We start from the raw sequence: 23643 nt of genomic DNA on the forward strand, positions 1-23643 counted from the left end.
ACTTCCTTGTGCCACGAGGTTGCACCGGAGAGCAGCAAAAAGCTACGTCCGTATTCGGTGAACTAAGTCGCTGGAAGCAAAATCTTTTAGCATTTCAGAATTATTTCAACTCCTGATGATGTCATGTTCGAGGGACGTTCTGTTGTGTGCCTCATCCAATAGGAGTCGAGAGTTCGATCCTCCAGTGAGCAAGGCTTCCTGGATTTGTAGTCTGTTTTGAACTCCCTTTGTTTGATTTTGGCACGATTTTTATCAGTAAAATTTACGACTTAGAAGGTGGGGGCTTGAGTTATGTTTTTATGACTGTTAGGCCTGCCTTTGTCTTCTATCTGAATACATGAGGCCCAACATATGTCACAGCCATGAACCGTGATTTGCTACTTGTTATTTGGTTACAGGTGGTATTAGGGGGAAGGACATTCTCATTCTTGAGAGCATTTGATTGGACAAAAATCTGTATAGTGTAAAATGAGTCATGAATAGTTTTAGTCTGTATTTTCAAAAGAGAAAGACTGTACATTTTAAGTGTGCATATCTGCTAAAAATTATTATTATTATTATTATTATTATTATTATTATTTTAAACTTGTGTGAGTACACTAGCATATATATGGCTTAAAAGCAAAATGACATGGACTACAAGCCACAAAACTCATATTTTGATTGCATACGGTCTTTAGATAATGCCACACTGTGCTTTTAGAAGAATACACTGTGCTGCTTTTGTTTATATGACCTGTTCAGCCTATGGCCGAAAATGAACTCAAAGATCTCTAACCAGAGAAATGACCTGTGTGAGTCCAAGGCAGCTAGTGTTTATGGAGACTAAGTGAGCTGTCTTTTTAAAGCAGGCAAACACCATGAATAGATAATTTACACACTGAGCAATTAACAGCATCTCTTGTGACTAGTAGGGAGCAATTCTCATCCATCCTAATTGTTTATGACAAATCAAGCCTGTCTCCCCAATGTCTTGTGCTCCCACGATACAGGAAAGTCATCACCCTTTCATTACGCTTACACTAATATTTGCATTTGGCATTTGCAGCTGATATGGGCACCACTCCCTCTGAGCTACACAATGTTTCCTTCCAAAATTGCAGGTTTTCTGGTTGTAGTGAATGAGTAATATAATTCAGCCCACTGAGAGGATCCAACGCTCACAATATTTACATTTGTCAATGACATTTCAATCAGCACGTTTTGATCTTTTAAATAAAGGCAGAGGGGAGACCTCACAGAGCCTATCACTGAACTAGAGAACCTCTCAGTTTCATCAGAGGGCCTATTTATTTACACTTAGTGACCTCATGAGTCATTATTGATTGGATTGCTATTCAATTGATTATTCACATTCATTTACACTTGGCCAAAAAAAATGTGTCTCCGCAAAGCGAATGCAAATCCAATTCTGCACTATATTAAAATATAACATAATTCACTCCTGTGATAATGCTTATGCCAGGCAGCAATGATTTCATAGATAATTTTGTTTCTGTAAGTTACATAAGAATTTCTGTTGAAGATTCTATTCGGCCCATATGGAAATTCATGTTTGAGTTTATTATTCTGATCGCTAAGCTCCTCGCTACGCTACACTCACATGCTCTGGTTGGCTCATACAAAACGTTACATTTTTACTCCTAAAGAGAAAAACAATTGAATCAAAAACAATTTATTATTCTTTTTCACAAGTTTAACTCTAAAACTACTATAGCCATAAAATCTAACTCCTTACCCAAACCCTAAACATAACCTTGATTTTAATAGGAACATAACTTTTTGTACACCGGAAGATAGATAACAGTGGGATTTGGAACGAGATGAGTGAAGCAAATTTTAGGTTGTTGGCATATATCAGTCATACATGTGCAATAAATTTGGAATGTGAAACCAGTTCCCTATCTGTCACTCACTCGACATTGTGTCGATGTAGTGACACTAGGGGTCACTCTTGGGAGCCCGAGACACCTCTGGTCTTTGATAAAAGGCCAATGAAAATTGGCGAGTGGTATTTGCATACCACTCCCCCGGACATACGAGTATAAAAGGAGCTGGTATGCAACCACTCATTCAGATTTTCTCTTCGGAGCCGAACGGTCGATGTTTACTGAGCTGACTGTTCATTCACCTCTGCTGGATCTGACGGCGCATTTCAGCGGCTTCTCCCTCCTCTGCACTGGTGCACTGCAGAGAACGCACCTGGGCGCTTCGGCAGATAAAAGAGAGTATATTTCTTTAAAAGAGTATATTTCTCTAAAAGAGCGGCACACATGGAATGTCTTTTTAAAGATGCTTCTTTTTAAAAATGCCTTTCCGTTTGTGTGTTATTCCTGGTTGCGGTTGTTATCTCTCAACTTCTGATGGTCACGATCGCTGTCTTTCGTGTCTGGGCGCAACCCACGCGGAGATGGATCATGTACTCATTGCGAGAACATAACCATGGCAATGTTGCGGTCGTGGCTTGCTTTCGTAAGAAAGCAAGCCACCCCAGCGGCTTCCCGCCTCGGTCACGGTCATAGGGGTATGAGGCCAGCGCAGCTAGCACTGGGGATGATTTGGGGACCCCAATGGGACCACCTCCACCGGGTATCCCCCCACGGACCTCCCATTCCCCAGCATGCTCATCTGCCCCGATCGGGCTTCCGGATGAGTCCGCCGGCTCATCTCACCTCATGGCGAATTCGACCTCTTGTGCGGAGCCCACAAAGCTGATGAGCTCTCGAGCGCAGCATCGGAGAGCGGGCTCGTCCAGTCGGATGCAGAAGCCTCAGCTGGGCTCCCCCCCTCGGGTACGGTCGCCCAGTCACAGGCTGACGTGGAAAATGACGGACATGCTTTCCCGGCAGCCGTGAGCGTCGGGCTAGAGTGGAACCCTCCGCTCTCCCCCGAACCCTCGCAGCTCAATGATTGGTTCCTGGGCTCGCGGTGCCGCTCACGGCCACGCCCCACTCCAGTTCCTTTCTTCCCGGAAGTGCACGAGGAGCTGACAAGGTCGTGGGAGGCACCTTCACTACCCTCGATGGTGGGGCAGCCAGGGGCTAATTCCCCCGGTAGATAAGGCGCTCACGGTGCACCTATGCCCACAGAGCGCCGCCACCTGGTGCGGGTGCCCAAAGCTCCCATCCAAGGCCTGTAGGTTTACATCGTCCCTGATGGCCAAAGCCTACAGTGCCACTGGACAAGCCGCCTCCGCCCTGCACATCATGGCTCTCCTGCAAGTCCACCAAGCCAAGGCGCTAAAGGAACTGCGCGAGGGTAGTTCTGCCCCAGATTTGATGCAGGAGCTGCGTTCAGCGACCGACCTCGCCCTCTGGGCGATGAAGGTCATGGTGCGGTCTCTCGGTTGGGCGATGTCCAGCTTGGTGGTCCAGGAGCACCATCAAGGGAAGTGGGCATTCGCATCCTCAACTATCTCGACGATTGGCTAATCCTAGCTCACTCTCGGGATGTGTTGTGTGCACACAGGGACCTGGTGCTCTTGCACCTCAGCAGACTAGGGCTTCGGGTCAACTGGGAAAAGAGCAAGCTCCTCCCGGTTCAGAACATCTCTTTTCTCGGCTTGGAGTTGGACTCAGTCTCGTTGATGGTGTGCCTCACGAACGAGCGCACACAGTCAGTGCTGACCTGTTTGAAGGCATTCAGGCAGAAGACACTGGTTCCACTGAAACTGTTTCAGAGGCTCCTGGGGCATATGGCATCCTCAGCGGTGGCCACTCCGCTCAGGTTGATGCATATGAGACCGCTTCAGCACTGGCTTCAGACTCGAGTCCCAAGATGGGCACGGTGCCGCGGGACACATCGCGTGGCCATCACACCGATCTGTCACCGCCTCTTCAGCCCTTGGACCGACCTCACATTTCAACGGGCAGGCGTTCCCCTAGAGCAGGTCTCCAGGCGCGTCATGGTTATGACAGATGCCTCCAAAATTGGCTGGGGCGCTGTATGCATTGGGCACACAGCCGCTGGCTCATGGACGGCCCGCGGCTGCGTTGGCACATCAACTGCCTCGAGTTGCTGGCAATTCTGCTTGCCCTGTGGAGATTTCGGCCATTGATCCAGGGCAAGCATGTGTTAGTTTGGACAGACAACACGGCAGCGGTAGCATATGTCATCCGTCAAGGCGGTCTGTGCTCCCGTTGTATGTCACAACTCGCCCACCGTCTCCTCCTCTGGAGTCAGCAGCACCTCAATTTGCTGCGAGCCACTCACATCCTGGGTGACCTCAACACTGCAGTGGACGCGCTGTCACAGCAGGTTACCCTCAGGGGAGAGTGGAGACTCCACCCTCAGGTGGTCAAGCTGATTTGGAGTCGATTCGGGCAGGCACAGGTAGACCTGTTCGCCTGCCAAGAATCCTCCCACTGCCCGCTCTGGTATGCTCTGAACGAGGCACCTCTCAGTATAGACACGTTGGCACACAGCTGGCCCCCTGGACTTTGCAAATATGTGTTTCCCCCAGTGAGCTTACTTGCACAGACCCTGTGCAAGTTCAGGAAGGACTAGGAGCAGGTCGTCCTGGTAGCACCCTACTGGCCCACCCAGACATGGTTCTCGGACCTCACGCTCCTCGCGACAGCCCCCCCCCCACCCAGCGAATTCCCCTGAGGAAGGATCTTCTTTCTCAGGGACGGGGCACCATCTGGCACCCGCGACCAGACCTCTGGAATCTCCATGTTTGGCCCCTGGACGGGACACGGAAGACTTAAATGGCCTACCACCCATGGTGGTAGACACGATCACTCAGGCTAGGGCCCCCTCTACGAGGCACCTGTATGCCTTTAAGTGGCGTCTGTTCGCTAAGTGGTGTTCTTCCCGACGTGAAGACCCCCAGAGATGCACAGTCGGATCAGTGCTTTCCTTCCTGCAGAAGAGGTTGGAAGGGCAGCTGTCCCCCTCCACCTTGAAGGTGTATGTAGCCGCTATAGCAGCATACCATGACACAGTGGACGGTAAGTCCTTAGGGAAGCACGACCTGATCATCAGGTTCCTGAGAGGCGCCAGGAGGTTGAATCCCTTCAGACTGTGCCTCGTTCCCTCATGGGACCTCTCTGTAGTTCTTCAGGGTCTACGGAGAGCCCCCTTTGAGCCCTTGCAGTCAGCTGAGCTTAAGGCACTCTCTTTGAAGACTGTGCTCACTTCCATCAAGAGGGTAGGAAACCTGCAAGCGTTCTCTGTCAGCAAAACGTGCCTAGAGTTTGGTCCGGGCTACTCTCACGTGATCCTGAGACCCCGACCGGGCTATGTGCCCAAGGTTCCCACAACCCCTTTTAGGGCCAGGTGGTAAACCTGCGAGCGCTGCCTCAGGAGGAGGCAGACCCAGCCCTGATGTTGCTATGTCCGGTGCGCACTTTACGCATCTATTTGGATCGCATGCAGAGCTTTAGAGTCTCTGAGCAGCTCTTTGTCTGATTTGGTGGACAGCGGAAAGGCTGCGAATGCGTCTTCCTTGGGCAGAGGCCCCTCTGCCCCAGTCACCATGCTTGTAGAAAGGGGTTGGACCTACCATGGGACATCTACACATGACATACTTCCGACAAAGCTCGGCAAGACCATGTGACGTATTTCCACTCAATATACCCCCCCCCCCCCTTTGGGTGGGGTGTGGTCTCCATGGTGTCTTCCCCTTGGGAGTGACACCCCCCCGACTAGACCTGGTGGCCCCAGTCAGTTAATTACTTTTTTTGGGGGGGAGAGGAAAAAAAAGAGGATAAGAGGCCATGACTGGGCTAGCCTGTCTCTATCTTTTGGGCAGTTGACTTGTCCCCAAAGGGCCGTTCGACACTCATAACAGCATTGGGGGAGGTTACGTGTCGGCCTGGTGTGCTGGCTACGAGGCACATAGTTCTCTGCCCATCACACGCCACCAGTTCACGTAACACAGTTCAGCCAGTTGCGGCGTTTCGTATAGGGACCCCTAGTGTCACTACATTGACACAACGTCGAGTGAGTGACAGATAGGGAATGTCCTGGTTACTTGCGTAACCTCCGTTCCCTGATGGAGGGAACGAGACGTTGTGTCCCTCCTGCCACAACGCTGAACTACCCGCTGAAATGGCCGGGACCTTATCTCGGCTCCTCAGCACAAAACCTGAATGAGTGGTTGCATACCAGCTCCTTTTATACCCGTATGTCCAGGGGAGTGGTATGCAAATACCACTTGCCAATTTTCATTGGCCTTTTATCAAAGACCAGAGGAGTCTCAGGCTCCCAAGAGTGACCCCTAGTGTCACTACATTGACACAACGTCTTGTTCCCTCCATCAGGGAGTGGAGGTTACGCAAGTAAGCAGGACGATTTGTTCACTGACGTTTCCATTCTTAAAATAAGGTGTTGGATATGGGGCTAGCTAATTATTTATTGTATTGTATCGATTTGAAATTCTGTTTGTTTATTTGTTTATTGTCTATGTGAATAAAAAACAAAACAAATCTTTTTCATGCAAGCTAAGTCGTACGATATATGATGATGATGTTGGGAAAAACACATTAAGGGACCAAGTGTAAATACCCTAAATGTGTAAATTCATATCATAAAGAGAAAAACAGCATGCTAAAACACACATTTAATTATGTTAAATAAGCCATAGAAACCACAAAAGATGAGAAAAACTGGGGACCAGAGAGAGGGAATGGAAGGAGATAGTGGGCAGTGAGAAAGTGATAAATGGAGAGAAATAAAGAAACACATCTCCCCTAGGACAAACAGGCATAGACACAGATGTGTTGCAACCCCCTCCAAAAAAAAATCCTCGCAGGCACTGTATGTCATTGTATGTTTGAATTTGAGAACTCCACTGTGTGTCACCTGATCAAATCTTGAGGGGCTATATTGAGGAATCCCATTATGTTGGGAACACAAAAATGAAATGCCCTGTCACTGCATTTAGTGAGATGCATGAGAAGGAATGTTTCTCAGTTGAGAAGTCGATCTCTTGGGATGGTTGACATTTTTACCTTTCACACACACCACAAGCTGTTGACCAGCAGCGTCAGCCCCCATTTTGACCAAGTCAGGATAGATTAATTTGATCTGAGGTAATGTGTGCAGAGAAGAAGTGATTGGCTGTTGCCTAGCCACTGAAGGATAGATCCTTTCCATAAAGCAACATAAATCTTGTTATGTTCTGAAGGATGCTCCATTACAATGTTCAAAAGAGTTTCCCATTCTGTGTCCCAGTTCCGATGAGTCCGTAGGTCTGTTCTGTTTGTTTTGTTATTTCTCTCCCTCATGTCTCTGGTGCTGTCAGCATGTGTGATCAGTGTTTCTGGAATGATCAGGAATGCTGATCACGCCACTAATTAGGGTGCTAGCAGCACCTGTCTCTCCACTAATTCACTGCCCATTTAAGCCCTTCGTTGTGTCATGTTCTTTGCTAGATTGTTGTTTTGTGTTGAAGTAACTCACCTCGCTCTCTGCCTAGTTGGTCTTGTCTTTTGTATTTGTTTTGGTTGCCCGTCTCTGCCCGCGTGTCGGGAGTGTGGTTGCCTTCCAGTATGCTGTACACCTGTTCTCTTCATCCACATCTCTTCAATGGCGGATTTCTCGCGAATCTGCTCCTGACTACCACAGCACTTGCACTCACTGCACGGTTGGTGTGTACTCTTTGACAAACACACCCATCACCTTCTGCTGCAGTCGGTGCCGGGATCTCCACACTTCACCTGGATCTGCTGAAGTTATAATTTAGTGTTAATAAATCCTTTGAACTGTTCCTCTGCTCTTGGGTCTCTTTGTCTCGCCTTCGTGACATTCTGACTTGCTAAAGGTCATTCCATGCTAACATTCTATGGCATGTTGTAACATTGGATCATGTTAGTTAGTGAGATACATTCAAATCTACCTCTGAATCTTCTTTATAACATAATGGCTCCATTTCTTAGCTTGTTTCTGAAGCTTTACTGCCTGTTAAAGGGAAAATTCACCCAAAAATGAAAATTCTCTCATCATTTACTCACCCTCATGCCATCCCAGATGTGTATGACTTTCTTTCTTCTGAAGAACACAATTTATGATTTTTAGAAGAATATCACAGCTCCGTAGGTCCATACAATGTAATGAATGGGTGCCAACATTTTGATGCACTAAAAAGCACAAAGTCATCATAAAAGTAATCCATACGACTCCAGTGTTTTAATCCATATTTTCAGAAGTGATATGTTTGGTGTGGGTGAGAAACAGATCAATATTTAAGTACTTTTTTGCTTTAAATTCTTATCCCTGCCCAGTTGGGGGCGATATGCATGAAGAATGTGAATCACCAAAGTGATCACCCACACCTATCATATCGCTTCTTAAGATATCGATTTAACCACTGGAGTCTTATGGATTACTTTTATGCTGATTTATGTGATTTTTGGAGCTTCAACATTTTGGCACCCATTCACTTGCATTGTATGGACCAAAAGAGCTGACAATTCTTCTAAAAATCTTCATTTGAGTTCAGTAGGTGAAAGAAAGTCATGCACATCTGGGATGGCATGAGAATGAGTAAATGATGAAAGAATTTTCATTTTTGGATGAACTATTCCATTAAGGCCTGTTCTCACAAAGTATAATGCATAACATAAAAGTAAACTAAGTAAATAAATGACACCAAAACCATTCACATCAAGTCTGATGCACTAAAGCACAACTAGCTGTCATGACCAAAATAACATAAATAACATAAAAGTAAACTAAGTAAATAAATGACACCAAAACCATTCACATCAAGTCTGATGCACTAAAGCACAACTAGCTGTCATGACCAATAAATCTGGAACAAGCCAGTGAGATTTGGAATAGAGAGCCCAGCACAGATTTAGAGGTCTATTTCAGGTGATATGAAAAAAGGGCCCCAAAATTTCAGTAACGATCTGAAGTCCACATTGCTGTCCTTGTACCAAAAGTCCCTCCACAAACAGGGATCAGGCAATTTATACCACATCAACGTTAAAAATGATGCCCTCAGTAAATACAAAGACTGATTCTAAGACTGGCTCCAAACAAGGTGGGTGGTTGAGAAAAATCAAGAAAGATCTTTGAAGTAATCTATTCAGGCATTTGTGGCATTTGTGTTTTTTACTCGTTATTGCACTTTATATTTTATATTCTCTCTCTCTCTCTGTCTCTCTCTCTCTCTCTCTCTCTCTCTCTCTCTAATAAATCTCGCTGTTCACCTGTCTTGTCTGCGAATTTCAAACCTTCGGAAAGAGAGTCAAAACTTTTCATTGATATGACATTAAGATAGGGTGAAGATCTCTGCTAGAATTTCAATCATTTTAACGGCTCAGACTAGCAAGTAGCTGTTGGGCACCCAGAGCAGTTCTGCTATTATTTTTTTAGCTATGTCTTCTTTTCATCTTTGTGGCCCTCAGAGCTTTAATTAAAGTTCTCGCTCAAACAAATACTGGGCAAAACTCTTTTGCTTCCTGCATAAGCAAAACAGGGACTCAGAATCATTTTTTTTGGGTTGACTAACCCCACATCCAAATGTGCATACTTCTCTGCTACACACAACACTCAACAAACATGTCAAATGAGTAGGATGTCCGAAAACTCAGTATTTATGATACATTAGGTGAACAACACCTAGATGACCTTCTGCATCTGCTGAGATTCCAAAGTGTGCAACCTGTGGACACAGCAGCTAAGGAGCTAACTATTTCGAAAAGTTGAAAAATAAAATAACAATTTCTAAAACTGTGAGCTCTTTTCAAGTGTTAGCGCTATTGGTGACAAGAATTAAAAGATAACCAAAAATTTGGCATAAACAGCTGTGTATTGCATAACAGTGGGGCAATATACGGATGGATGTGGGGACAGATTGTTGTTGAAATGACTGACTGCAGCTGTGCATGTGTAAAATAATTGCTGACTGCAGTGTCTCTTGATACAAATGGTCATATCAAATGTGTGTGCATGCATGTTTTTCTTATAGTGCACGTGAAGGCTGGCACATGTGAGGTGATTGCAGCCCATCGCTGCTGTAACAGAAATAAGATTGAGGAGAGATCACAGACAGTGAAGTGCTCCTGTTTCCCTGGACAGGTTGCTGGGACGACAAGGACTGCACCCTCCTGTGTGGATGGTAAAAATTGGCATTTTTATTTCATTTTGTTCAATTTTCCATGCTCAATACTCTAGATCGAGGCTAGATAGAGAAATTAGAGACGGGTCTCAAACTACCGACCTCCCAAAAGTTAGTAATTTATCCTTAAACCCACCCCACAAATCAACTTCCACTTTCTGTATTTAAACTGCCTTTAATGTTAATTCAGTAGTTCCCATAAGAATAGCATTTGGCTTATTACAGGCCTAAAACTTAAATGTAAATTATTGCATGCCAGATTGTGATGTTTCTGGTCCCTTTATTATACTGCTACCTGCCTGATTTGCAAAGAGTAAATTTACATTTAATCATTTAGATGAAATTTTGTTCTGCTACAATTTAAATTTAGCAGACATTGTGGTTCTCAAGGAATACAATCTTAGGCATCATTCCACTAAACTTGGAGAGCGATATGCTTAGTTTGAGGAGCTCATATATGTTCATGCATCAATTTCTGTATAACTGCAGTAAATAATAATAAATAAAAATAATAAAGAAACTGGCCCCTGGTGAAGAAAACACCTGGCTTGTGGATTGGAGGGTATATTATACCTCCCTCATAAGTAATATGATCTCATGAACTGCTGAAACAAGATAAATTGTGTCCTGCATCTTTCTCTCTTTTTTTCTCATTCTCTTTCTTTTTCTGTCTCCCTCGGCTGTCTGGCTGTTTCATTTAATACTGTGTCAACACTGTCCACTTGACAGAGAAATCGATCGTTATCTTATTTTGCCTGACTGTTAGCTCAGGAAAAAATAGCTTAAGTGTCTCTACACAGAGCACTCGTCGTGAGAGGAAATGTCAAATAAGCCATGTTTCATCTCATCTTGCACTTCTTTCTCTCTCTGAATCATCACAAATAGCTCCTCATCTGTTTGCCATTTTCTTGCTGCTGAGATAAAATTCATCATCCTCTCTGTATTTAGGGGTCATATCCTACATCATTTGTTTATCATTTAATTTTTTCCCCCTGAAGTCCACTTGTTATATTAGCCAAGGTTACTAACAGTCAAAATGTAATTTTTACATGACCATTCCCACTGAGAAAAGATACGTCCAAATGACGTCTTTTGGACGTCTTTGCTGCACATTAAAAAGACATCCCCTGAGGAGCCAGAATGAAAGTTCCCCTTCTGTCACTCACTCGACGTTGTGTCGATGTAGTGACACTAGGGTCGATCTTGAGAGCCCGAGACACCTGCAGATCTTTAAGAAAAGGCCAATGAGAATTGGCGAGTAGAATTTGCATGTGACTCCCCCCAACATACGGGTATAAAAGGGAGGCTGGAATGCGGATTCATTCAGATTTTTACTTTGGAGCCGAACGGTTGTATTTCAGCAAGCTGAATACTACTACTGATCCATTCACCTCTTCAGAAGCGTGTGCTGTTGGATATATGGCACACTCCAGCGGCTTTCTCTTCACTCTGCACTCCACTGCAGACTATGCCCCTGGGCGCTTCGACAGCGCTTTAAAAGAGTTTATTTCCTCTAAATAGTATATTTCCTCTATTAGAGCAGGCACAGTGACATTGAACTTCTTTTTAAAGACGCATATTTTTAAAGATGCCCTTACATCTCTGTGCAGTTCCTGGATGCGGTCGTTACCTCTCCGCCTCTGATGGTCACGATCAGTGCCTCACGTGCCTGGGCCAAAATCACGTTGAGGAAGCATTCATGGATGGTTCTTGTTCTCATTGCGAGAACATGACCATGGCAATGTTGCAGTCGCGACTTTCCTTCTTTCGAGGGAAAGCCACTTCAGCTGTCCACCCCACTGGTCCTTCTACCTACGGGTACGAGGCTGCCCTGGTTGATGCTGAAGGTGATTCGGAGGCTTCAATGGGTATGGTGCCGCCGGGTAAACCCCCACAGACCACCCACTCCCCGGTACGCTTGTTTGCGCCCGTCCAGTTCTGGGATGAGACAGGTAGCTCACCTCAGTGCCAGCCTAATGTCTCTTTCGGAGCTCACGAGCCGGATGAGATGTCAATCGCTGCATCGGAGAGCACCTTGGTGATGTCGGACGCCGAGGACTCAACCGGGCTGCCGCCTTCGGGTGTGGCAGCCCAGTCTGAGGCTGACGTGGAGCTGACCGCCATACTTGCCCAGGCCGCCGCAAGTGTTGGGTTTGAGTGGAACCCTCCATCAGCCCCTAAGCACTCATGGAGTGACGACTGGTTTCTGGGTTCGGCGCACCACTTGAGGCCACGCCCCCCTCCAGTCCCCTTCTTCCCAGAAGTCCACGACGAGCTGACGCGATCGTGGAGGGCACCTTTCGCTGCCCGAACCCGATCCTTCAGTTCGTCTGCTCTCACTACCCTTGATGGTGGGGCGGCCTAAAGCCTCTGGTGACTAAAGCCTACAGCGCTGCCAGTCAGGCCACCTCCACCCTGCACGCCATGGCCCTCTTACAGGTCCATCAGGCCAAGGCTTTGAAAGAGCTTCACAAAGGTAGTTCTGATCCCGGTGTGCTACAAGAGCTGTGCTCGGCGACCGATCTCGCCCTCCATGCGACTAAGGTCACAGCGCACGCACAACTATCCATGAATGCTTCCTCAACGTGATTTTGGCCCAGGCACGTGAGGCACTGATCGTGACCGTCAGATGATGTCCATGCTTGTGGTCCAGGAACGCCACCAGTGGCTGAACCTGGTCGAGATGAGGGATACGGACAAGGTGCGGTTCCTTAACGCACTCATCTCCCAGGTCGGCCTCTTCGGCGACACCGTCGAGGACTTCACCCAGCAGTTCTCGGCGGTGAAGCAACAGACGGAGACCATTCAGCACATCTTGCCCCGACGCAGCTCAAGAGTGCGCACCCCATCTGCTCGGCCCCGGCGTAGAACCCCCCGCAGCTTCTCGGCCGGCCGCGAAGACCCCCAGGAGGGCTCCCAAGTGCCCCTGTGATGGGACACCCAAGGATCGAGACGTCTGCAGGAACTCCGGAGCTGGTAGCCAGACCACTCTATCCCCGGTGGAGGGCCGGGAGGAAAATCTTTTGTTCCCTTTTTCTTTTCTGTTCGCCGCACCCTGTATGGGCTGCGGTACCCACATTGTCAAAAAAAGAGCAGTTTCCTCTCTCCTTGGGTCACACTGCTAGTGCTCACGGTTGCCATCCCCACAGCTACCGGACACCGAGCGCCTGCAGCCTGGGCCTCACGAACACGGACCCCACCTTCGCATTCCCCACTGCATCACACAAACCACACCTCCAGCCGGCTTACGCTGGGCGCGCGGAGCAAGGTAAGTGCTTTGAGGGTCCCCTCAGTGTGGATGCCTCGGGTCGGAGCACCGCTCCCTGACACAGCACTCCCTGCAACCCCCCGCCGCGAGGCCCCACCCCCAGGAATGTTGGATGCGATCCTTCCGTTAGTGCCCCTTGCCCGGAGTTTGGACGCGTGGCTATCGCTTTCCAACTCATCGCGCTGGCTAGCCAGAACCATCTGACTCGGCTATGCCATTTAATTCGATAGGTGCCCGCCCCGGTTCCGTGGCGTTCTCTTCACGTCAGTGAAGGACGTGAGCACCGCCGTCCTGCAGGTGGAGATCGCGGTCCTCCTACAGAAGGGCGCGATAGAGCCTGTCCCTCCAGCCAAGGTGAGACAGGGGTTTTACAGCCCTTACTTCATCGTTCCCAAGAAGGGCGGTGGGTTGCAGCCAATCTTGGACCTGCAAGTTCTGAACCGGGCTTTGCACAGACTCCTGTTCAAGATGCTGACGCAAAAGCACATTTTGACGTGCATCCGGCATCAAGATTGGTTCGTGGCAGTAGATCTGAAGAACACATACTTTCACGTCTCGATTTGTCCTCGACACAGACCCTTCCTACGGTTCACGTTCGACGGTAGGGCATATCAGTACAAGGTCCTTCCCTTCGGCTTGTCCCTGTCCCCTCGCATCTTCACGAAGGTCGCAGAGGCAGCCCTTGCCCCGTTAAGGGAAGTGGGCGTTTGCATACTCAATTACCTCAATGACTGGCTTATTATAGTGCACTCTCGAGAGTTACTGTGTGCACACAGGGACCTGGTGCTCATGCACCTCAGCCATTTAGGGCTTCGGGTCAACTGGGAAAAGAGCAAGCTCTCCCCGGTTCAGAGCATCTCTTTTCTCGGCATGGAGTCAGACTCGGTGTCAATGATAGCACGCCTCGCATGCGAGTGCGTGCAGTCGGTGCTGAACTGCCTGAACTTATCCAGGTGGGAAATGTGGGTCCCACTGAAGTACTTTCAGAGGCTACTGGGGCATATGGCATCCTCAGCAGCGGTCACGCCACTCGGGTTGATGCATATGAGAATGCTACAGCACTGGCTCCAGACCCGAGTCCCGAGTTACGCATGGTGTTGGCTCTCACGCCCGCTTGCCGCCGCCTTTTTAGCCCTTGGACTGACCTTGCATTTCAGCGGGCTGGAGTCCCGTGTGCGCCGTGTGCATTGCGCGTGCAGCCGCTGGCTCCTGGACAGGACCTCACCTGCGTTGATTTGCTGGCAGTACAACTCGCCCTGCGGAGGCTATTGCCGTTGATCCAGGGCAAGCACGTGTTGGTCCAGATGGACAACACAACGACAGTGACTTATATAAACTGCCAAGGTGGTTTACGCTCTTGTCCGCGTGTCACAACTCGCCCGTCACCTCCTCCTCTGGAGTCAGCGGCGACTCAGTACACAGTGGGCCACTCATATCCCTGGCAACCTCAACGCCACAGCAGATGTTCTGTCGTGGCAGGTGACGCTCAGGGGAGAGTGGAGACTCCACCCCCAGGTGGTCCAGCTGATTTGGAGTTGATTCGGCAAGGCACAGGTAGACCTGTTCACCTCCCGGGAATCCTCCCACTGCCCACCCTGATATGCCCTTACGGGAGCTTCCCTCGGTACAGACACGCTGGCACACAGCTGGCCCCGGGGACTGCGCAAATACGCGTTCCCCCCAGTGAGCCTACTTGCACAGGTTCTGTGCAAGGTCAGGGAGGACGAAGAGCAGGTCATTCTCGTGGCTCCATATTGGCCCACCCAGACCTGGTTCTCGGACCTCACGCCCCTCGCAATAGCACCTCCCTGGCAAATTCCCCTTAGGAAGGACCTTCATTCTCAGGGACGGATCACCCTCTGGCATCCACCCCAGACCTCTGGAATCTCCATGTCTGGTCCCTGGATGGTATGCGGAAGACCTAACTGGTCTACTGCCCGCAGTGGTTAACACGGTCACTCAGGCCAGAGCTCCTTCTACAAGGCAGCTGTATTCCCTGAAGTGGCGTATCTTCGCTAAGTGGTGTTCTTCCCGTAGCGAAGACCCCCAGAGGTGCACAGTAGGGTCAGTGCTTTCCTTCCTGCAAGAGAAGTTGGACGGGCGGCTGTCCCCCTCCACTCTCAAGGTCTATGTAGCTGCTATAGCAGCACACCACGACACTGTTGAAGGTAAGTCTCTCGGTAAGCACAACCTGATCATCAGGTTCCTGAGAGGTGCATCTACTTGGATCGCATGCAGAGCTTTAGACGCTCTGAGAAGCTCTTTGTCTGCTTCGGCAGACAGCGGAAAGGGAATGCTGTCTCCAAACAGAGGCTTTCCCACTGTATTGTGGACGCCATCGCTTTGGCCTACCAGACCCAGTCCGTGCCCGCCCCCTTGCATGTTTGAGCACACTCCACAAGGAGTGTGGCATCCTCTTGGGCACTGGCCAATTTCACTTCTCTAGCAGACATCTGTAGAGCAGCGGTAAGTTTTGTTACATGGGGCAGCTGGCCAGGTGCCGCTTTTGTACAGCGCCTTTCCCCTCCACGAGGTGAAGCCATGTGCTCTTCTCACTCATGGGTGTTCATGACCTGTGAACACTGGATGTCCTTCCTCCTTGCCCTCTGGCTCACGAATTCAGCGGAGTACGTGTGCTAATGTGCCCTGTACTGGGGTAAGTGCTCCACAGGTCTCGGTTACCCCGGTAACCTCCTGTGATGTATCTTGCGCGGTATGGTCTCCCTTTTTTGGTAGACCCATGTCTCCCTTGGCAGAGCCCTCTCTACCCTGGTCACTGCGTTTGTAGAGCTCCTCCACTACGAAGGGCAGGACCTACCACCGCGCCTCTTCCATGTGCGGCCTTAGGCCCATATGACCTTCAGGGCAGGGTGTGGCCTCCACAGGGTCTTTTCCCCCTGAAAGAATAGGAACGGAAAAGAACGCCTTCCCCGGCGCATTTTATGAGCATTTAAAGGCCCCAGCCAGATAAAATTTCAGTGGAGAGAAAAACTTATAGAGAAAAGGCTGCGGCTGTTCCCATACTAGATACGTCTCCTTCCCCCCCTCAGGGTTGTTGGGAATTACATGACGTTTTGGGGCATCTGGGGAGGCTACATGCAGTCCGAGTGCATCTGTTCCTACGCTCACAGTAGCTTGCCTACACCTGCATCGGCAGTTCACGTAACATAGTTCAGCCTTTGTGGCGTTTCATATAGGGACCCCAGTGTCACTACATCGACACAACGTCGAGTGAGTGACAGAAGGGGAACGTCTCGGTTACTGTCGTAACCTCCGTTCCTTGATGGAGGGAACGAGACGTTGTGTCCCTCTTGCCACAGGCTGAACTACACCGCTGTAATGGCCGGGACCTTGTCTCGGCTCCTCAGTGCAAAAACCTGAATGAATCCACATTCCAGCCTCCCTTTTATACCCGTATGTCGGCGGGAGTGGCATGCAATTTCTACTCGCCAATTCTCATTGGCCTTTTCTCAAAGATCTGAAGGTGTCTTGGACTCTCAAGATCGACCCCTAGTGTCATTACATCGACACAACATCTGGTTCCCTCCACCAGGCAACGGAGGTTACGACAGTAACCGAGACGTTTTTATGACGTCTTTTTATAACGTCCACAGGACCTCTTTACAAGGTTAAAAATGTGTTCAAATGGGGTCATTGTGGACTCATTTTAGATGTAATTTATACTGCTTCTGGACCAATAAATAGTCTTATGCTGCATTCAATTAATCTCTGTTTAATTCAAATTTTTATTTGTAGTTGCAAAGCAACTGTACAAACTCTTTACAAAAATCAGGAAAACAAAAGTGAAACTGCAGTGGACAACAATTAAACCAATAATTTAAACAAAAATAACAAATAACTCATAAGACTGTCACAATTTTAAAGAAAAAAAAAGGTTCTTTAAAGTGAACTCAAGGAACTTTAAAGTTCACTTTTTTATCCATCAAGAGTGCTTTATATTAAGCGATTCAAATAAACTCGTAAGCATAAGGTGGCTATTTTCCTGTCAGATGCGTGTGTAATTTGAAAATGGCTGAGTCATATTCAATTTAACGGAAAAAATCGAAACTTCACAAAACTTGACATTTCTCTGCAATAAATGACTTATTTGAAACAAAACTCAAAGTAAACACAGTTTAACATGTTATTACATGAAAAAGAGAGTATTTTAAAATGATGTACACACTTACCTGAATAATCACGGAGATTAACGGCTTTTCTCAGGCATGCCTCATCGTCATCAGCATCTGAGGGGAGGGCTGAGAGTTCACGCGCCACCTATACCCTGAGCAGTGCATGCACAAGCGCATCCGCCATGGACAGCTATAATACGGCAGCATTGGACAAACACACAACTGCAGTAAATGTTTATCACGTTTACTAATGATTATTTCAGACGCCGTTGTATAGGTGCCTGTTGTAGCATATCAAGAACAATTGACAAAGCATCAAATAATTCAAAATAACAGAAATATGAATTTTATGCTGTACTACACCGCAACTGACATTGCAACTTCTGAATTGAATATATATGTTGATTTTCTGCACCTGTCCTGCACGTCCACAGATGTCCAAAAAAATTCCTAGCCAGACGTTCAAATGTTGAACATCATATCTACGTCCAAGAGGGGTCGTAGTCAGACGTCCAGATACTGAACCTGATTTGCACGTCATGCAGACATACAGATATGGTCTTGGACCGACTGATGCAATATAGACATGATCTACACGTCTGGCTGACGTCTCATGTTTGCTGGGTTTTCCTGACCCTTAAAATCCAATTAGCTACCTGTTCCCTATCTGTCACTCACGCAATGTTGTGTCGATGTAGTGACACTAGGGGTCACTCTTGGGAGCCCCAAACACCTCTGCTTTTTTGAAAAAAGGCCAATGAGAATTGGCGAGTGGAATTTGCATGCCACTCCCCCGGACATACGGGTATAAAAGGAGCTGGTATGCAACCATTTAGATTTTCTCTTCGGAGCCGAGTGGTTGTATTCAGTGCACTGAATTCAATTCCTTCCAAAGACGCACCTCAAAACTGCTGGATTTACGGCGCATTTCAGCGGCTTCTCCCCCTCTGCACCCGTGGAGTGCAGAGAACGCCCCTGGGCACTTCGGCAGAGCAAAAATAAGAGAGTATATTCTAAAAGAGTATATTTTCATTCACAAAAAGAGCGGCACACACACGGAACGTCTTTTTAAAGATGGCTTTCAGTTTGTGTGTTATTCCTGGTTGCTCCGCTTCTGATGGCCATGATCACTGTCTTACGTGTCTGGGCACTGCCCATACGGAGACATTGTTCGTGGATGAGTCATGTCCTCATTGCGAGAACATGACCATGGCAACGTTGCGGTCGCGGCTTGCTTTCACAAGAAAGCAAGGCACCCCAGCGGCTCCCCGCACCGGTCCTTCTACCTACGGGTTTGAGGACGCGTCAGCAAACTGCGTCTTCCTTGGACAGATGCCCCTCTGCCCCCGGTCGCCATGCTCTGTAGAAACTCCTCCCCCTTCGGGTAGGACCTACCATGGGACCTCTCCACATGTCATACTTCCGACAAGACTCGGTAAGACCATGTGACATATTCCACTCAAAATACCCCCCCTTTAGGCGGGGTGTGGTCTCCGCGGTGTCTTCCCCTTGGGAGCGACACCCCCCGACGCAGACACTTATGGCTCCCAGTCAGTTAACAAATTCCACTCTTTTTGGGGAGAAAAGAGAGGGAAAGAGGTGTCAGCTGGGCTAGCCTGTCCCTATAGTTGGGCAGTCGACTTCTTCCTGATGGACCGTTCGATGTTCATAAGAACGTTGGGGGAGGTTACTTGATGGCCTGGTGTGCTGGCTACGAGGCACACAGCAGTCTGCCCATCACACACCACCAGTTCACGTAACACAGTTCAGATAGTTGTGGCATTTTGTATAGGGACCCCTAGTGTCACTACATCGACACAACGTCGAGTGAGTGACAGATAGGGAACGTCCTGGTTACTTTTGTAACCTCCGTTCCCTGATGGAGGGAACGAGACGTTGTGTCCCTCTTGCCACAACGCTGAACTACCCGCTGAAATGGCCGGGACCTGGTCTCGGCTCCTCAGCACAAAACCTGAATGAGTGGTTGCATACCAGCTCCTTTTATACCTGTATGTCCAGGGGAGTGGCATGCAAATTCCACTTGCCAATTCTCATTGGCCTTTTTTCAAAACATCAGAGGTGTTTGGGCTCCCAAGAATGACCCCTAGTGTCACTACATCGACACAACGTCTCATTCCCTCCATCAGGGAACAGAGGTTACGAAAGTAACCAGGATGTTTTGCTACTGTATCCTTAAGACCACTGTGTAAATGATCTAATGATTGGCTAACCTTTTCGCATGCAAAATGAGTAGAGGGTTTCCTGTCATGTTCAATATAGTCTTGTGTAGTCAGACTTTTGATTATTGGCCTAAAGTCTGTTCCAAACTGCAGCCTATTCTTGCCAGGAACCATCCACTTAGACAGGAAGGGTCTATCTGACTGACATGAAAAGCGAAAAACACAGTTTGTTTGTTGGTTTTTACGTGCCATTTAGGGGCAGGTTTATCTGAAAGTTGATACCACAATAAAAGTATCTCCATCCAAAAAAAATAAAAAAAATAAAAAATTAAATATACAATCCTGCTCATGGATTTCTGGTTTACTTGCTACTAAGCACCTCAAACTAAACTCTGAATATTTTTTTGTGTGTATGTACTAACCTTAGTCCTCTGTTCCTTTTTCCATGTGGTGTGTTTGTAGCATCTATAGTAGCTCAAAAGTGGTGGTGCCAGATGCAGCCATGTTTGGACGGTGAAGAGTGTAAAGTCCTACCTGACCTCACAGGCTGGAGTTGCAGCACAGGCAACAAAGTGAAGACCACCAAGGTCAGTAAAACCATCCACACACTCATATATGCACACACACCTCAAAACGAGAGGTGTGTCCTATTCGCCAACCAATACCTTGGCTTTTAAAGCCAACAGGGTCATTCAAGCTCCCATTTCTAAATGAGTAAAAGACAGGAAGTACCTCCCTTCTAACCAAACTACATGACCGATATGAAACCATATAACGTAATAAGATGACCAAGGTTTTGCCGTGGTAATGTAACTGGTTACATTGTGACAACCGGAAAAGTGAAATTCAGAAAATGACTATATATATATATATATATATATATATATATATGGGCCCATAATAAAAATTTGGCATAATGCTAGTGGACATTTCAGATGATTAAAACTTCCAAATAGTCACAGATGCAAAATATTAACAAAACTACTTCAACTAGAAGGTGAGGAATGTTACTTAACCATTCTGATGTGGTTGTTGAACTTTTGTGGCAGATATAACTGACCAGAGATGGAGTTGAAGATGTCTGTTGCTGTCTTCTCTCAGTTGGGTCTGGTTGGCTGCCATGGCAAACCCAATGACACCAGTACTTTGTATTGTTATAAAAACAGGTTGTACTTTATATAATAGCGTCTTTCCAAAGGTCAAGGAACATTTACACACGTTATTTCAGTAGCTACATTTTTATGTGAGTCGTTTATTTGTTGTGAAGTAATAAGTGTCTTACCTCAGAAAAATAAACTCTCCCGTCAGATGAAGTATGAGTAAAAAGTGCCTCAGAAATACTTGTTGCCCTGTTTATCTGCTGTCAGACGAGATTCTGTCAGGTTATGTGTAAATATGTAAATATTCTAATGCTATTTTCATAACTTTAGATATTTTGTTGAGAATTAAAAAGTGTCTTACCTCAGAAAAACGAACTCTACCATCAGACGTCCGTTGTATAATTATTTTAACTTTGCGAAAAGTAACACATTCTATCTTGAGAGAGAGCAAATTATTGTCATCATAACACATTAGGAGAATGGACCTTTTTAAGTTGCAAAGTTACTGTGGTTTCAATGTATTATTGTGTAAATGGCTCTTGATTAATGCATATTTATTTGTCTATCTAACTAACAGATGTAATTCAGGTCATTGGTAACCTTTTTTTATTCACTTGAATTTGGCATGTATGGTTTTTAAATTGTGCAGAAGATTCAGAAATTTAATGTCCAACTAATTAATAATCTGAGACTGTGCAAAGCGTATACAAAAGCAAATCATGTATGAAAAAGTATATATATATATATATATATATATATATATATATATATATATATATATATATATATATATACAGGTGCATCTCAATAAATTAGAATGTCGTGGAAAAGTTCATTTATTTCAGTAATTCAACTCAAATTGTGAAACTCGTGTATTAAATAAATTCAATGCACACAGACTGAAGTAGTTTAAGTCTTTGGTTCTTTTAATTGTGATGATTTTGGCTCACATTTAACAAAAACCCACCAATTCACTATCTCAAAAAATTAGAATATGGTGACATGCCAATCAGCTAATCAACTCAAAACACTTGCAAAGGTTTCCTGAGCCTTCAAAATGGTCTCTCAGTCTGGTTCACTAGGCTACACAATCATGGGGAAGACTGCTGATCTGACAGTTGTCCAGAAGACAATCAATGACACCCTTCACAAGGAGGGTAAGCCACAAACATTCATTGCCAAAGAAGCTGGCTGTTCACAGAGTGCTGTATCCAAGCATGTTAACAGAAAGTTGAGTGGAAGGAAAAAGTGTGGAAGAAAAAGATGCACAACCAACCGAGAGAACCGCAGCCTTATGAGGATTGTCAAGCAAAATCGATTCAAGAATTTGGGTGAACTTCACAAGGAATGGACTGAGGCTGGGGTCAAGGCATCAAGAGCCACCACACACAGACGTGTCAAGGAATTTGGCTACAGTTGTCATATTCCTCTTGTTAAGCCACTCCTGAACCACAGACAACGTCAGAGGCATCTTACCTGGGCTAAGGAGAAGAAGAACTGGACTGTTGCCCAGTGGTCCAAAGTCCTCTTTTCAGATGAGAGCAAGTTTTGTATTTCATTTGGAAACCAAGGTCCTAGAGTCTGGAGGAAGGGTGGAGAAGCTCATAGCCCAAGTTGCTTGACGTCCAGTGTTAAGTTTCCACAGTCTGTGATGATTTGGGGTGCAATGTCATCTGCTGGTGTTGGTCCATTGTGTTTTTTGAAAACCAAAGTCACTGCACCCGTTTACCAAGAAATTTTGGAGCACTTCATGCTTCCTTCTGCTGACCAGCTTTTTAAAGATGCTGATTTCATTTTCCAGCAGGATTTGGCACCTGCCCACACTGCCAAAAGCACCAAAAGTTGGTTAAATGACCATGGTGTTGGTGTGCTTGACTGGCCAGCAAACTCACCAGACCTGAACCCCATAGAGAATCTATGGGGTATTGTCAAGAGGAAAATGAGAAACAAGAGACCAAAAAATGCAGATGAGCTGAAGGCCACTGTCAAAGAAACCTGGGCTTCCATCCCACCTCAGCAGTGCCACAAACTGATCACCTCCATGCCAGGCCGAATTGAGGCAGTAATTAAAGCAAAAGGAGCCCCTACCAAGTATTGAGTACATATACAGTAAATGAACATACTTTCCAGAAGGCCAACAATTCACTAAAAATGTTTTTTTTTATTGGTCTTATGATGTATTCTAATTTTTTGAGATAGTGAATTGGTGGGTTTTTGTTAAATGTGAGCCAAAATCATCACAATTAAAAGAACCAAAGACTTAAACTACTTCAGTCTGTGTGCACTGAATTTATTTAATACACGAGTTTCACAATTTGAGTTGAATTACTGAAATAAATGAACTTTTCCACGACATTCTAATTTATTGAGATGCACCTGTATATATCGACAAATTTTTTAAGATTTAATACCTATCCCCTTAGTCTTCCAAATACAGATCTAGGCTACATGACTTAAATTATTAATCTTTGATAGAAATGCAATTTTCCTGGGCTGCAACTGGAATCTGCTTTGCTGGTTATCACATTAGGAGAACATAAAAAGATGAATTGGAATAGGAATGTGAAGTGGTAATGAAATATGGGCCTGTGACATTGCAGTTACGTCGCCAATAAGTCACTGAATTTCCCAAATATTATTAATATGTTACGTAACTGTACAATTAAGGGTAAACATGGGACATTAGGAGGACGTAACGACAACGTTGTGAATTGGTCATATAATGGTAATGAAATTATGGGCCTGTGATGTTGCAGTTATGTTGCTATTTAGTAAGTCATGAAATTACCATAAAGGACAAATGATTAAATAATTAACGTAAAAAACGGTTACGTCATGTGTTAGCAGGGCTCAGAATATGTTCTCTAATTAAACATTGGAGACTCGACTC

General features: G+C 46.4%; 1 protein-coding gene across 1 annotated transcript in view; it reads left to right on the forward strand.

Annotated features, from left to right (window-relative positions):
• Nucleotides 1–23643, forward strand: part of LOC127424270 (chemokine-like protein TAFA-2) — a 136556-nt gene that overhangs the window by 108706 nt on the left and 4207 nt on the right. Inside the window, exons 3-4 of the mRNA XM_051669294.1 lie at nucleotides 9923–10072; nucleotides 20116–20240. Of these exons, the coding sequence (XP_051525254.1) occupies nucleotides 9923–10072; nucleotides 20116–20240 (275 nt within the window). The remainder of the gene's footprint in view (nucleotides 1–9922; nucleotides 10073–20115; nucleotides 20241–23643) is intronic.

Source organism: Myxocyprinus asiaticus, chromosome 33, assembly GCF_019703515.2.
Source record: "Myxocyprinus asiaticus isolate MX2 ecotype Aquarium Trade chromosome 33, UBuf_Myxa_2, whole genome shotgun sequence".
NCBI classification, from domain to species: domain Eukaryota; kingdom Metazoa; phylum Chordata; class Actinopteri; order Cypriniformes; family Catostomidae; genus Myxocyprinus; species Myxocyprinus asiaticus.